General features: G+C 38.7%; 2 protein-coding genes across 10 annotated transcripts in view; one reads left to right on the plus strand and one right to left on the minus strand.

Annotated features, from left to right (window-relative positions):
• LACTB2 (lactamase beta 2) overlaps positions 1-3,221 on the minus strand; it is a 30,615-nt gene extending 27,394 nt beyond the window's left edge. The window contains exon 1 of one of the 2 annotated variants that reach the window (XM_003902850.4): positions 2,862-3,221. In XM_003902850.4, the coding sequence (XP_003902899.2) occupies positions 2,862-2,983 (122 nt within the window). In that variant the 5' untranslated portion in view covers positions 2,984-3,221. Of the gene's footprint in view, positions 1-1,666; positions 2,529-2,861 lie in introns of those variants that run through there. The other variant, XM_031669622.1, reaches the window with a different exon arrangement.
• Positions 1-16,067, plus strand: part of XKR9 (XK related 9) — a 185,426-nt gene that overhangs the window by 54,218 nt on the left and 115,141 nt on the right. For 4 of the 8 annotated variants that reach the window (XM_017962095.3, XM_017962094.3, XM_017962093.2 and 1 more), the window contains exons 1-4: positions 3,223-3,391; positions 7,235-7,316; positions 10,902-10,977; positions 13,217-13,766. In XM_017962095.3, coding sequence (XP_017817584.1) covers positions 13,495-13,766 — 272 coding nt within the window. In that variant the 5' untranslated portion in view covers positions 3,223-3,391; positions 7,235-7,316; positions 10,902-10,977; positions 13,217-13,494. Of the gene's footprint in view, positions 1-3,221; positions 3,392-7,234; positions 7,317-10,901; positions 10,978-13,216; positions 13,767-16,067 lie in introns of those variants that run through there. The other 4 variants (XM_021942418.2, XM_017962090.3, XM_021942416.2 and 1 more) reach the window with 4 other exon arrangements.

Genomic DNA, 16,067 nt, shown 5'->3' on the forward strand with positions numbered 1-16,067 from the left:
ACAGAATGCTCATTCATTCAGCAACTATTTAGTGTTCCACCTGTATCATGTATAAGGCTCTGTGCTAGGTGCTGGGGATATAGCCATGAATACGCTTTCACTGAACTGATGTTATAGTGGGGTATGAAGGTGTGGAAAGACACTAAGCTTCTTGCACAAAAAAAATCATTTCATTATCATTGAGATAAGGACCATGAAAAGTATGGAGTGCTTCTAATACAGTCTGATGGGTCAGGGAAGACTTCCATGAGGGAATGGTATTTCAGCTGTGCTCTAAAGGATGAATGAGATTAGCTGGATAAAGAAGGGAGGGAAGAGTGGAAGAAAGAGGAAAGCATGCATGAAGGCCCTGAGACAGGGTATCATAAACCTCATCTGAAACACTATAAGGCCAGCATGGCTGGAATGGGAGAGGTTTGACAGGAGCCCGATAAGACTGATGGAGGTCAGAATACACAAGGCCTTCCAATTTTCATTCCTAACATACCACTCAGGCTACATAGGGAAGATTGGATTGGAGAGAGACAGAAGTAGTCGTACAGAAGCCAGTTAGGAGGCTATTACAGTAGCCTAAGCAAGAGTTGTGCTGGCTTGGACTGAGTGGTAGCAGGGGACATGAATAGATCTTCATAATGGCTTGGATATGCAGTAGGAAGCAAATAAATGTCTGGGAGGGTATTTAGGCATTTCTTTTGATGGTTTTGTTTACCAAGATATGAACAACTGGAGGAGGACCTGGCAGTTTTCTGGGAAGTTTATGAGTTCAGTATGGAAAACACTGAGTTCCAGACAGCAGTGAGTCATGCAAATAGATTTAAAAGTTGGCTACTTAGTCTGAAGATCAAGTTTGGAATTTGAACTGGAGCTATATATTTGGTAGTTAATAATAAACAGATAATAAAGGTAAAGCCAAAGAAGTAGATGAGGTCACCTAGAGAAAATAGTAGAAGGACATGAGAGATGAGGATTACATCTTGAATAACTAAAATCATTAAAGATTTGGTAAAGAAGGTGACTCTATCAAGGTGAAAGAGAAAGAGCAGCTCGAGAGGTAAGAGGAAACCTGAAGAATGTGGTGTTGGCAAATTAAGGAGGGAGTGGTCAATGGTGTCAAAGCATTGAAGTTCAAGGAAGATGAGAACAGAAAAAATACCATTGAGGTTAGTGATACAAAAGCCGCTTGTGATCTTAGAACTGTTTTGTGAAGCGGAGTGGGTGGACACCAATCTCAGAACATCTGACAAGAGGTCAATTAATATTAATTTCTAGCCACCTTTTACTGTACATGTTTTACTGTATACAGTAGCATCATCTACACTTATTTCTAGCTCAACTATACAGACTCTCTAGTTCAACTATTTGGAGAAATAATTTACATAGTGCAAGTAATTCCACTGGCCATTCCACTCCATTAATTTACGTGAGCAACAGTGTTAAGTAATTTAAGACAGGAGACTATAAATCTGCTTTTCCCTCAGTTAGTCTTTAAGTCTCTTTTAGCACTAGCACTTTGCTATGTTGAGTGTGATTCTAGTGTTTAAAGATACAGTGTGTATTTTTCGTACAACATAGCCCCTAAACACAAGCCAATTTCTTCATCTGGTTTTCAAACAGAATCAGCCATCTGTTTCAACACTGGAAAAAAGGCAGGTTGTGCTGAACTTACTGAGACAATACACTGATCTCCAACATGGTGTTCTTCTAGGAGACTTTCCAGGGTAATTCTGATAATATGCATCTTTTGTCTGAGGTATTGACTAGTTTAAGATGACACACTGAAGAGAGACCGCCTATGGATTTACTTGGTTGAGGGACTTCCAGCCAAGACAGACTGTAACCTAGAGATCTGGCATTTTTCCTGCTTAATTCTCTACCCTCCTAGATTCTGGTGGTAGCCTAAACTTTTGGTAACTACCTGACCCTGCCTTGTTTACTCTGAGCTTAATCTTTTACCTGCCCACCTTGTAGGTCTGCTGCTTCTAAAATTCTTATTTACTGGAAAAACGCCAAACAGTAGACACTTCCAAGGAAAACTCAATTAACTGCACTTACTAAATCGTTTTTAGTAATCAATTATATTTTAAAAATTATTTATGTCTTGACTGCACAATTAAACTCTATGCTCAAGAGACACTACATTTTCTTGGTTCATCCAGTAAAGACTACAAAAGTTGCTAAATGCCTAAGACTTACTATGCAGTAAACCAAATCTCCCATTCCTGCATAATTTCACTAAAACAGAACGCAGTTAAACAAGAGCAAAAGTATCTTCTTAGAAATACAGGTGTGTTACTGTGTCTGCAAATTAAACTCAAACAATTGAAACAAAAAACTTCTCCAAATTAGTTACGTCAGCTCCTCTTAGGATCCCACAGGCTACAGACAACCAATTTGGAAGCCAAGAGAATCCTGCCCTCTGCTGCTGAGTTGAGGAAATCGCCTCAACATAATCGCTTTTGAGAAGGGAAGTTCCACTCTGGGCAAAACACCAGTTAAAGTCAAGTGAGCAAAGTAAACCCTTTCTTGGACTCCACCCGAATTTCCTCAAGTTTAAACACGCACACTCTGGCATTCAAACATCAAGCAGAGTAAATCGGGTTTCAAAACAGGAAGTTTCTTTCTTTCTTTCTTTTTTTTTCCATTTCTCGCTAAATTAGAGAGTTATCACCCGGGGTGGTCGTATTTTAGCTAGCTTCGAGATCCGAGTGTCTTGCGTGCAGTCCCGGCGGGCCGCTAGGCGCGGGGCTGCCCTGCTAGGGACAGGACGCGGTGCTCTCCACTGCCCGCACACCCGCGATCAGTCACAGCCCGGGCTCCGCGGCCGGCCGCGTACGTTGGGGAAGTTGGAGAAGAACGTTTACCTGGGGCCGGTCCCCACTAGGTAGGTGTTAGTGCCCTGGAGGGTCATGGGACCCGGGTTACAGCCCAACACACGCACGACTCGATTGGACAGCCGCTCGACGCGCTGCAGTATAGCAGCCATTCCCGCCTCAGCCGGCGCCGCAGTGTTGCCTATCTGGATACTCCACCGCGGAACAAACCAACAGGCCGCGGACAGCGAGTAGCGTCCATGTGACGCCGCGCAAGCCGGGAGGGAGGGGATTGGCTAGCGGGGGAGAGGGGGGCAGGTATCATGTGACACCGCGGGCGCGCTGGGGCGGGGATCCGGCAGCGCGGCCGGGGGCAGAACCAGAGGTCACGTGACGCCGCGCGGGCTGCGCCGGCAGTGGTGGGAAGGCTGGCGCGAGGCGTGAGGTGGCGTGAGGCGAAGCGGGAATCTGGCTCTGTCACGGGGGCTGGTGCTTCACGGGTTTGTGTCCTAGACAGGCGAGTGGATCCCAGTGGGCGAGAGACATTTTAATCTGGAAGAGTCTTGTGATGGGGCAGACAGGTTTGGTAACTGTTCGTTATTCAGTAATAAATCCCAGGAAGGATTGCCAGTCAGACTTTTAGGCAGTGGCTGTGTGTGTGTATGTGTGTATGTGTGTAATAGTGGTAGCCTGTTCATCTTTTTTTTTTTTTTGAGACGGAGTCTCGCTCTGCCGCCCAGGCTGGAGTGCGGTGGCGCGATTTCGGCTCACTGCAAGCTCCGCCTCCCGGGTTCACGCCATTCTCCTGCCTCAGCCTCCTGAGTAGCTGGGACTACAGGCACCTGCCACCACGCCCGGCTAGTTTTTTGTATTTTTAGTAGAGATGGGGTTTCACTGTGTTAGCCAGGATGGTGTCGATCTCCTGACCTCAGGTGATCCACCCGCCTCGGCCTCCCAAAGTGCTGGGATTACAGGCATGAGCCACCACGCCTAGCCAGCCTGTTCATCTTTTATAATAAATACTGGTAAGACATATTTACTTAGTACTTCCTACTGGGCCTAAGTGCTTTCTACAAACATGCCACTTAACTCCCTTAATCCTCAAAACATTATTAAGAGGTGGACACTATTTTTGTTACAAATGAAAAACGGGGATTGGGCGGCTGCCCAGCTGACAGAGTCTGCGTGTGCAGCCTTGCTCCTACCTGCCTCGCACTAACACTTGCCCAGCTCTGTGAGATTGAAGGAGCGTGCCTCTGCCTCCCAGTGTTACCCGCCTGCCCAGAGAGCTAGGCTGGTCTTGTGGAGCTGTTTTATGTCCAAGATGGCAGGGACTCATTTTCTCTGTAACAAGTCGGTTTCCAATCAGCCAAGTATTAACTATCCAGTGTTAACTACCGCTTCCCATTAAAAAAGTTGAGTTATAAATTACCTAAAAGAAAATACACAGATCCTGTAGTGAGTTCATCGAGTTCATTCTCCTACATCAGGCATTTCAATCTGTCAATATGTATTTACTATAGCCATCAATTAATGGCTATTCAGGCAGGAAGCTATGCACATCTTCCCTTTTTAAGAACTCTGCTGAAAAGTTCTCCTGAGAATCGGGGCACACCCATTCTTTTATCCTTTAGGTTAATTAATTTCCTTACTTAACTTACTTATTTACTTACAGGGTCTGGCTTTCACCCAGGCTGTAGTGCAGTGGCACTATCATAGCTCACTGTAACCTTGAACTCTTGAACTCAAGCGATTCAGGTGATCCTCCTGCTTTGGTCTCCCAAAGCACTAGGATTACAGGCCTGAGCCACCATGCCTGGCTGAAATAAACTTTTTAGCTCCCACATATAAATAAGAATATGTGATATTTGTCTTTCTATGCTTGGATTATTTCACTTAGCACAGTAACCTCTAGTTCCATCCATGTTGCTGCAAATGACATGATTTCATTATTTTTTAGGGCTAAATAGTATTTTATTGAGTGTATACATCACATTTTCTTTATCCATTTGTTTGTTGATGGACTTTTAGGTTGATTTCGTATCTTTCCTATTGTGAATAATGCTGCGATAAACATGCAGGTGCAGTTCTCCCTCTGATATACAAATAGTAGTGGGATTGCTAGATCATATGGTAGTTCTATTTGTGTGTGTGTGTGTGTGTGTGTGTATATGTGTGTATTTTATAAATCTCTGTACTGTTTTCCATAGCGGTTGTACTAATTTACATTCCCACCAACTGTGTATGAGAGTTCCTTTTTCTCTACATCCTCTCTAGCATTTGTTATTGTCTTTTTAATAACAGCTATTCTAACTGGGGTAAGATGATATCTCATTATGGTTTTGATTTGCATTTCCCTGATGATTAGTGATGTTGAGCATTTTTTTCATATATTTGTTGGCCATTTGTATGTCTTCTTTTGAGAATTGTCTATTCACGTTCTTTGCCCTCTTTTTGATGGGATTATTTGTGTTTTCTCTTGTTGAGTTGTTTGAGTTTCTTGTATGTTCTGGATATTAGTCCCTTGTCAGATGAATAGTTTGCAGATACTTTCTTCTGTTCAGCAGATGTCTCTGCACCCTGTTCATTGTTTCCTTTGCTGTGCAGAAGCTTTTTCATTTAATAGAGTCAAATTTGTCTGTTTTTATTTTAGTTGTATGTGCTTTCGAGGTCTTAGCCACAAAATCTTTGCCTGAACCAATGTCCTTATGTATTTTACCTCTATTTTCTTCTAGTAGTTTTATAGTTTAAGGTCTTATGTTTAATCCTTCTTGAGTTGGCTTTTGCATATGTTGAGAGACAGGGTCCAGTTTCTTTAGCTTTTTTTAAAAATTAAACTTTCACCTGCACTTTCCTTTTGGATTCCATTTAATCAATTGCCAAGCTCCTCATTTGGCAGATGAAGAAATAGGCCAAATGATTTAACAGTAAGGCAACTTGCATAGGGTCATACAAGGAGATACTATAAGAAGAGTACAAATAGAGGGTAGATAGTAACTATGTTTTAGATGAGATAAAATTGAGGTGATTGTGGTATATCCAGGTGAAGAAACCTATAGACAGGTAGATACATTTTTTGGTCGGGTGCAGTGGCTCACGCCTGTAATCCCAGCACTTTCAGAGGCTGAGGCAGGAGGATCACTTGGGGTCAGGAGTTCGAGACCAGCCTGACCAACATGGCAAAACCCTGTCTCTGCTAAAAATACAAAAATTAGCTGGGCATGGTGGCAGGTACCTGCAATCCCAGCTGCTTGGGAGACTGAGGCAGGAGAATCACTTGAACCCAGGAGGCGGAGGTTGCAGTGAGCTGAGATCGTGGCACTGCATTCTAGCCTGGGCGACGGAGACTCTGTCTCCCAAAAAAAAAAAAAAAAAAAAGATACAAAGTTAAGTCTTTGTGAATACGTTTAGAAATGTGACTTGAACTTTTAAGTTCCTCTCCAAGAAATCAGATCAAAGATTTTTTACGTTCTGTTCAGTCACATTTACAATAGTTTATTATCTACTTACAACATGCAAAGTAATGTTGTAGACATATTGAGGGCATGTTAAAAATGAATAAGATAGTCTTTGCTTTCTAGAGAGTCATAACCATGAAGGAGATACTTTTAAAGTATATGTGGGTTCAGGTATGGTGGCTCATGCCTGTAATCCTAGCACTATTGGGAGGCTGAGTCTGGAGGAGTACTTGGGCCCAGGAGTTCGAGGTTATAGTGAGCTGTGATTGTGCCACTGTACTCCAGCCTGAGTGATGGAACAAGACCTTGTCTCTTAAAAAAAAGCATATATGGGTAAATACTAGAAGAGATGTACAATTGAAGTGATGAGATTGCAAGGAGAAAGGGGAGAAACATATTTATTGGGATGATCTGGGAAAGCATAAAGACAGTGGGTTTTGAGCTGATTCTTAAAGGATTGACAGAATTTCGTCAGATAGATGGCAGTTATTCTAGACAGCAGAAAATAACCTTGAGCAAAGGCTTGGAAATAGAAGAAAAGCAGCACTTATTTTGGGAATACAGACCAACAATCATATGCTCTTGGGGGCATATGATTTGAAAATGTGTAAGGTTGAAAAGTAGGTAGGGCTAAGTTAATGATACTTTGTTAGAGTACTTCAAATTTAAGAACCTCCTTTTCAAACATGACATGTTATCCATTTGGATTTGTTGTGAGGCAAATTGTATTTTCTAGACTTATTTGACAAATACAGTGAAAGCTTGGAACCTAGTCAGCCCATGAAAGGACCTATGCTATTTCTTCCCCTCAATGAGATAGTTATAAAAGGGTGTACTGAATTCATAATGACACAGACTCTTATCACTAGATTAGAAAATGCCACATGTGACTAACAGGTGATTTCAGTTTCATTTTAGTATTCGATCTTAAAAGTTTACACATCCTTTAATTATACTTGTTTTTAGTGAAGAAGAAGTAAAATATTCACAAGATGAAGATTTTTCCAGAAGGGACTTGGAATCAAAGATGGCTTTTTATATTTGACAAGTAAGTCTGTGTTTTATATGTGTTAAATTTGGTTGACAAGGGAAAGTTTCCTAGTTTTAATTTCTTTAAATAGCTGCCTTATCTCAGATAGTTGTACAGTGGGCAAAAGTTGTGTATTTTGACTGGCAACCAGGTAGCCACATAGCTAGGTCGATATTTGGAATTGGATTGAAATTGTCTGTGTTAAACCATTCTTCCATTGCTGTAAAGAAATGCTTGAGACTAGATAATTTATAAGAAAAGAGGGCCAGGTGCAGTGGCCCATGGCTGTAATCACAGCACTTTGGGAGGCCAAGGTGGTTGGGTCACTTGAGGTCAGGATTTCGAAATCAGCCTGCCCAATATGGCGAAACCCCATCTCTAATAAAAATACAAAAATTAGCCAGGTGTGGTGGCATGCGCCTATAGTCCCAGCTAGTTGGGGAGGCTGAGGCAGGAGAATCACTTGAACCCATTGTCTTTGATATTAGCACTTGGCTCCTTTTTAGTTACGCAAGTATCTTTAGCAAGTGGTTGCTCTACAGCCTGCTTGTAGTCCTCTTCTGAAGAAGCTTTTTCTTTCTTTTTTACCTAACCAGGCTGCACATTTTTCAAACTTTTATGCTCTGCTTCCTGTTTAAATATAAATTCAAATTTTAAGTCATTTCCTTGCTCCCACATCTGGGCATAGGTTGTTAGAAGCAGCCAGTCCACATCTTGAATGCTTTGCTACTTAGAAATTTCTTCTGCCAGATACCCTAAATCATCACTCTGAAGTTCAAACTTCCATAGATCTCTAGGGCACAAATACAATCCAACCAAGCTTTTTGCTGAGGCATAACGTGGGTGATCTTTGCTTCACTTCTGAATAAGTTCTTCATTTCCATCTGAGACATCAGCAGCCTGGACTTGACTGTCCATATCATTATTGACATTTGGCTCACAAGTTTTAACCAGTCTCTAAGAAGGTCCAAACTTTCCCTCATTTTCCTGTCTTCCTCTGAGTCTTACGAACTCTTTCAGTCTCTGCCTATTACTCCGTTCCAACACTGTTTCCATGTTTTCAGGTATCTTTATACCAAAACTTTACTACTGGTGCCAATTTTCTGTGTTAGGCCATTCTTGCACTGCTGTAAAGAAATACCTGAGACTGGGTAATTTATAAGAAAAGAAGTTTAATTGGCTCATGGTTCTTCAGGCTGTACAAGAAGCAAAATGCCAGAATCTGCTTTTGGGGAGGCCTCAGGAAGCTTACAATCATGGCAGAAGGTGAAGAGGGAGCAGGTGTCTCACATGGTGAGAGCAGGAGCAAGAAAGTAGTGGGGGAGACGCAACGCTTTACAACAACCAAATCTCACTCACTATCATGAGGACAGCACCAAACCATGAGAGATCCACCCCATGACCCAAAACCTCCCACCAGGCCCCACCTCCAACATGGGGGATTACAATTCAACATGAGATTTGGTAGGGACATATATTCAAACTATATCATTGTCCTATTAAGTCAGTAAGTGTAAGAAGTCCCCTATGAAGCCAAACTTTGTAGGTGGCATTATTTTACCTAAAGTGGTACTGGAATAGTGATCAACCATAGAAATAGAGATGAACTATTCTTAATACAAGTTATACAACTATGTGGTTATTGAAAGACCTGCAGGCTCTCTTTATCAGATCTGCTATATGTATTAGCTTGCTGTGTAGGTTTCCTTCTACTTGGTGTTATGTTCTGCCTGACTAAATTAGGAATATGGATATTACCATATTAGATTAATCTATTGCATCTAATGTTCTGCCAGTGACAGTTTCTGTTTCTTGGAAATTATTCTTTCCATCTTGTAAAAGTTGACTCAAAACTGCTAGTGTTGGCCAGGTATGGTTCCTGTGCTGATAGTCCCAGCTACTCAGGAGGCTAAGGTGGGTGTATCATTTGAGCACAGGAGTTCAAGACCAGCCTGGGTAATATAGAGAGACCCTGTCTTGAAACAAGCAAACAAACAAACCAACAAACAACCCAAACCTGCTACTACATTTTTGTTACTCATGCCAGGTAAAGGAAGCTCTCTTTATGGGTTGAGAGATTAAGAAATGCACATATGGAATACTGAAGTATTATAGTCTGTAATTTTAAGGAAATTATCTACATTTAAAATCATTTAAAGCAAAATTTTAGCTTAACTATTGTGTTTTAGTCAACTTTTATTCTTTTGAACATGTTCTCAGACTATAAAGTTTTGCTGAGAAGAAGCAGTGGAAAATAAGTTAGAGAAAAAGAAAATTAACAAAAAATCTTTTTTTTTTGTTTTGTTTTGTGATAGGGTCTCACTTTGTTGCCCAGACTAGAGTGCAGTGATGCTGTGTCAGTTCACTGCAACCCCCACTTTCTGGGCTAAAATGATCCTCCCACCTCAGCCTCCCAAGTAGCTGACACTACAGGAACACACTACCATGCCTGGCTAATTTTTGAATTTTTTTTTTTTTTTTTTTTGTAGAGGCGGGGTTTCACCATATTGTCCAGGCTGGTCTTGAACTCCTGGACTCAAGTGATCCTCCTGGCTCAGCGTCCCAAAGTGAGCTTACAGGCATGAGCTACTGCACCTGGCCAAGATTTTTGTTTAGAAAGGCTTAGATCACATCATTTGCAATTCTAACTATATTCCTCTCTCCCTTTAATTTCACTACAGAAAAGAATAATATACAATAATAATAATAATAATAATAATGTGTAGTCTATCTCAAATCTATAGACTGCTATGCCTAAGTGTTATACTCACACAACTGTAAATGTTTTCTGTTTTCTCTTCAGATACTGTGTAAGTATATTGTGGGTAGGACCTAAGCATTGGAGACAAACAGATTTTACTCATTAGAGATAACTCACCTAAATACCAAACACCTCTATGCCTCAGTTTTCTGATCTGCAAAATAGAGTCAATAATACTGTTTTCAAAGGGATTTGTGAGGATTAAATGAAATAATTTATGCCAAAAAACTTCACTTTTAGTAAACACCTAGCAGTAGTAGCTATTATTACTACTATCTGTTCTTTTATATATGCAATTTTTTTCTTAGTAAAGCTTAAGAAATTATGTTTTGAAGAATGATATTAGAACAGGATTTGTATACACATTAAACATATCCAATAGAACCATGCTAAGGAATTTCTGACAATATTTTATGAAATTTGTTTTTGGAGGATTCAAAATCTAGTGTGTTAGACTTGTGAACTAGCTGTTCCTTCAAGCTGGAAAACTTTTCCATCTCATATTCACATGGCCAATTTCACTACTCAAATGCCACCTTCTCAGTGAGTCCTGCCCTGGCCAATCTAATTAATGTCACAGCCCATGATATACCCATCTCTACTGTAATTGCTGATCTTCCTTGCTATGCTTTTTTTTCTTCATAGCACTTACCACCTTCTAATATTTGATTTATTTATTCATTATTTTTATTGTTAATTGACTATATTTCATATTTTATGTTTAAAAATGATACATAATGTACATATTTTTGAGGTGCATGTGATAATTTAATACATTAATATAATTTATAAAAATCAAATCATTGTAATTGAGATACTCCTCGATTGTCTTTCTGTGCTAGGATATAAGTTCCACAGGGGCAGGAATACTTGTCTCTCATCACTTGATATATCCAGAAGAGCCTAAAACAGCACAAGGTAGGTTCTAAGTAAATATTTAATTAGTTCAATTGAGCAGAACCTCCCAATTAATCTCATCCTCCTAAACCCCATGTGTGTGTTGGCTTGAGGTCTTTCATGTTAACATAAGAAACCTACTGCAGGGAAATTCATGGACCACTAGATTTTAAAAACTCAGTTTTTAAACTGTTTTTTTCTGTCCTGTTGGTCACAATGTTCTTGACAGCAGAAGCAGTGATCATAACTGTTGCTTTATTCTGTGAGAAGAATGAAATACCTTTTAATATTATTCTGAAGACTTTTAAACTAAATACTTATAAGTGATAAAATGATGAGAACACACTAAGTATTGGTTTGTGTGTGTATTTTTTAGTAAACATTCACCTTGGTGTGTTTAAAGTAATACATATTTTTTATAGAAATATAGTGTGTTAATTGGTCTGGCTGCCATAGCAGAATACCACAGACTTGTTAGCTTAAACAATAGAAATTTATTTTTTGACAGTTCTGGACACTGGAAGTCCAAGATCAATGTGCCAGCAGGGTTGGTTTCTGGTGAGGTTCTCTCTCCTTGGATTACAGATGGCTGCCTTCTTGTGTCCTCACGTGGCCTTTTCTCTGGTGTTGCTTCCTCTTGTAAGAACACCAGTCCTGTTGCATCAGGGCCCCAGAGCTCATTTCTCCCTCCTTACCTTTGAGATCGTACCCATAGTACTTTTTCACATAACATCATATGATGTAAAGTCAGAGATTGCAAACTCATATGCTTACAGAGGCCAGGCAAGCGGTCAGCAAGGTCATAATGATAACTTAGCATTTATTGAGCCCTAACTGTGTGCCAAGTACTTTTCTAGGGGTTTGTTTATCTTGACCTTCACAACAACCCCATGAGATATATACCATTATTCTCTCCACATTTTAGATGAAGAAAATAAGGTATAAGGCTGAAAAGAACACATTTAAGGACACACAGCTAGTAGGTAGCTGCATTAACATTGAAACCCAGCTGTTGAAATGCCTGAAATGGGCCAGATGACTACTGTGATGAACAGGAGAGAGCATGCCCATCTAAAGGGGCAGCCCCTGCTCATGAAGGAGTAATCTAGTATAGAGGATCTTTCTGTTTTTTGATAGCAGTTAAACATTTGCATTTTTTTGTGAAATGTTGGCAATTAATTAGGAAAACAAACCAAAAAACCACCAATGAGTCAGACAAATCTTGTATACAGATTGCATTCATTCAGACTGTTTATAAAATAGTAATAATAGTAGAATCTACATTTTAAGTGATAGAAGAATTAAATTGGGGCGTTTTATATACAACATTTTGCTCAGTGCTTGGCACATAGTGGTAAGTAAATGTTAACTTTTATTAGTAGCATAAACATTTTCTCCAGTCATTGAGATTCTGCGTAAGTATCATTTACTATTGTTTTTATTTAAAAAAATTATATATCTAGCAACATCAGTACAGGTCTGTTGTTAAAAAAACTCAAAAAATATAGCAATATAGAGAGAAAACAACTGAAGTTGCATTTGTTCCTTCTCTCAACCCTCTTCCTCTCTCCATATATAATTAAAAACCATAAATAGTGTACGGTATTTATCTTTCTGGGATTTGCTTTTTTCACTTAAAAAAGTCTTGAAGATCTTCCAAAGTGAGTTCATAAAAAGCTGCTTTACTCTTTTTAAAGGCTGCATGGTGTATCCTTTAGTATGGATGTACCATAATCTGTTGAACTAGGCCTCTCAATTGTCATTTAGGTAGTTTTCAATATTTCGCTCTTATAAAAAAGGCTCTGCAAAGATTATCTTTTTGCACATTTTTTAATATTTCCCTAGGATAGAATCTAGATGGAATTGCTGGGCCAAAAGCATATTAAGAATTTTTACAACTATTGCACCTTTGTTACATATATTTTAGTAGTTTTGTAATATTCCATTTTATGAATCTACCTTTATTTACTTTACCATTTCCTTATGTTGAAATATTTAGGTTGTTTCCAATTTGCCACTATAAATAGTCATGTGATAAATATCTTTGTGGGTAGGTCATATTTTTAAAAGATAAATAGTCTGAGAGGAAGTTATCAACTATCAAGTATATTTCTGAGACTTTCCCAAAGTTGTTATAAGAACTGTATTTAGTGGCAATATATTATTTTTAGAAAAAGTAGAGCTTTGATGAAATCATTGCTAAGGGTTTTTAATATTATACTTAGGATATTTTAGAACTTAAATATCTGTTTTATTTTAGGTCTTGTCATCTGTAATGAAGATCATTGTGAAACAGAAGATTGATTAAAGCCTTGTAACATTGGACCTAGATTAGAGATTTAGAAAAGAAAGTCAAAATTAGTCACTTTGGTGTTAGTGTTCCCATTTCATAATATTTATTCTTTCTTCTAAATAGATTTAGGGAGTAGAAATTAAAATTCAATGCTATACCAAAGGATATACTAATATTTGTTCGGCTTTTTTTCCCTTTTTGTGAGGGAGAAAAAAGTAGATAACGAAAAGCTATAGTCATTCATAATGAAATATACTAAACAGAATTTTATGATGTCAGTTCTTGGCATTATAATCTACATAACTGATTTAATTGTGGACATATGGGTATCTGTCAGATTTTTCCATGAAGGACAGTATGTTTTTAGTGTTTTAGCATTAAGCTTTATGCTTTTTGGAACACTTGTGGTTCAGTGTTTCAGTTATTCTTGGTTCAAGGCTGATTTAAAGAAAGCAGGCCAAGAAAGTCAGCATTGTTTTCTTCTACTTCATTGCTTGCAAGGGGGAATTTTTACAAGGTAAGCATACATGTTTAATCATTACCACTGTGTTTCTTTTATCCAAACAGAAGCTACCTTTATGTATCTGGATAGTCAAATGTACAAAGATCCCTTATTTGCATGAAGCACAAAGGTTACTTGCTCCTCACTATTGTGCTTATGTAAGTCATTGCCATACTGTCAGAATTTTCCAGAGTCATTAATAAAAATGTTTAAATTTATCTAATTAGGTTACTTTTTCTGATATGAACTCAGTTTTCATGAGAAGGAAAAAGACATTTCTGTGTTGTACAGAACTTTTATCTTCTCTGTGTATTCTAAGTCTGATTGTGTAAATATGACATTTCACTTGTAACTGAGAGAGTACTCACTTTTTTATACTTATCATTGATTTAACTAAATTAAATTTTTGCTGCAATAATGCAGTAGCTATGTGGTTAGCTAGGTACAGAGTCATAGAACTAAAGCAACCTTAAGAATTATCTTGTTATAGGTAGAGAAACTAGACTCTAAATAGGCCCTCAGAATTTCATGATTCTCTGTATAGTTCATTTTATATGACCTCTCCATTATTCCTTTAAGTAATTCTACTTTTGATTCTATCCTGTTAAAAAGCAGCAAATTCATGACCCTTAGTTGAATGTATTAAAAAAATTCCAGGCCAGGCGTGGTGGCTCAAGCCTGTAATCCCAGCACTTTGGGAGGCCGAGACAGGCGGATCATGAGGTCAGGAGATCGAAATCATCCTGGCTAACATGGTGAAACCCCGTCTCTACTAAAAAATATGAAAAACTAGCCGGGCGAGGTGGCGGGTGCCTGTAGTCCCAGCTACTTGGGAGGCTGAGACAGGAGAATGGCGTAAACCCCGGGAGACGGAGCTTGCAGTGAGCCGAGATTGCGCCACTGCACTCCAGGCTGGGTGACAGAGTGAGACTCTGTCTCAAAAAAAAAATTCCAGGCTTTTCTTATATTAATTAATGGGAATAATGTCATTGTGTATACGTGGAGACTTATAATTTTCAAAGTATTTTCACATATTTTGCCTTTTTGAAGCTATAGTTACTATGTTTTTAATAAGTAAAAGAAACAGAATGTGCAATGAGAAAGAAGTTTACAGGTTTTAGGAAAAGCTGGAAAGAAAGTGCTTTAGTTGTTAGTGTTAGAAGTCAATTTTCAAACTGCACATTCTCAGTAAGATGCAAATGTTTAAAGAAATACAGTAAAAGTGCTGATGAACAAATACATATGTAATAGGTAAGATTAAATGAGTATTCTGTATGAGAAATATTGAGAATTATGTAGTTGTAATGTTGAAGAAAGACAAAAGTTGCTTTTGCAAGGAATTTAGAAATATGGTAAATTCTCTGTTATTTGCCATTCTAATAATGGAAAATTTGCACATCTGCAGAACTATTTTCATCAGCATTCAAATGAGGACCTTAAGGTACATTGTGTTATAAATTATAAATTGTATTATAAAAGAAAGGTCAAATTGCCTTGATTTCCAGGGTCTCTTGATACACCTAGTAATTTTTGATTGAATATTACACATTCTATACAAAAGATGATAGAAGTTCCAAATGCTGCTATTTTTCTCTGGTAGGCATTTAGACTAAGGTTCAGTCTGCTTTTGGTTTGCAGTCTCTAGGGAACTGAGAGTATGGTGTGGTCATCGCACCTCCACAAGTCCTGAACGCTGATTTTTATCTTGGCACCACAAGACTACCAGAAAGCCTGTTTTGCTTTTTCAAGACTTTCTGCTTAGCTTTTAGCCTCTATGGTGTAGTTTCAAAATTTGGCACATATGTTGGCGGAAAAATTGATTGAGTTGAGGTCCCTTAGTAACAGACCTCTAAAACTTAGCTTAAACATCTTGAAGATCTTCTGGAGTGAGTTCATACAAACTGCTTTACTTTTTTTAAAGGCTGCATGGTGTATCCTTTAGTATGGATGTACCATAATCTATTGAACTAGGCCTCTCTTCTTGCCTAACAACAGCCCTTTGCTTGGGCAAAATCCAGGTTTTCAACCTTTTGTTCTGAGTAATAGAATCAGCAAGTATTTCCAAGCAATAAGCATTTGTAGATATATCAGCCCAGTTTATAGTTTCTCTTGTTGCTTTGGCAGGCGCATTGGTCTGTTCCAATATACTGGATCCTACCTAGAAGTACAGTGCATAATGTGTGGTCTTAAATTGTTCTGAGTATAAAGTAAAACAAAACCTTTGCTGTTAACATTGATAATTTAAAAACCTCAAAACACTAGAATTTGATTTGCTATGCTCCCAACTAATATATTTATATTGTTGTCATTTTAATG

Source organism: Papio anubis, chromosome 8 (genome assembly GCF_008728515.1).
Source record: "Papio anubis isolate 15944 chromosome 8, Panubis1.0, whole genome shotgun sequence".
NCBI classification, from domain to species: domain Eukaryota; kingdom Metazoa; phylum Chordata; class Mammalia; order Primates; family Cercopithecidae; genus Papio; species Papio anubis.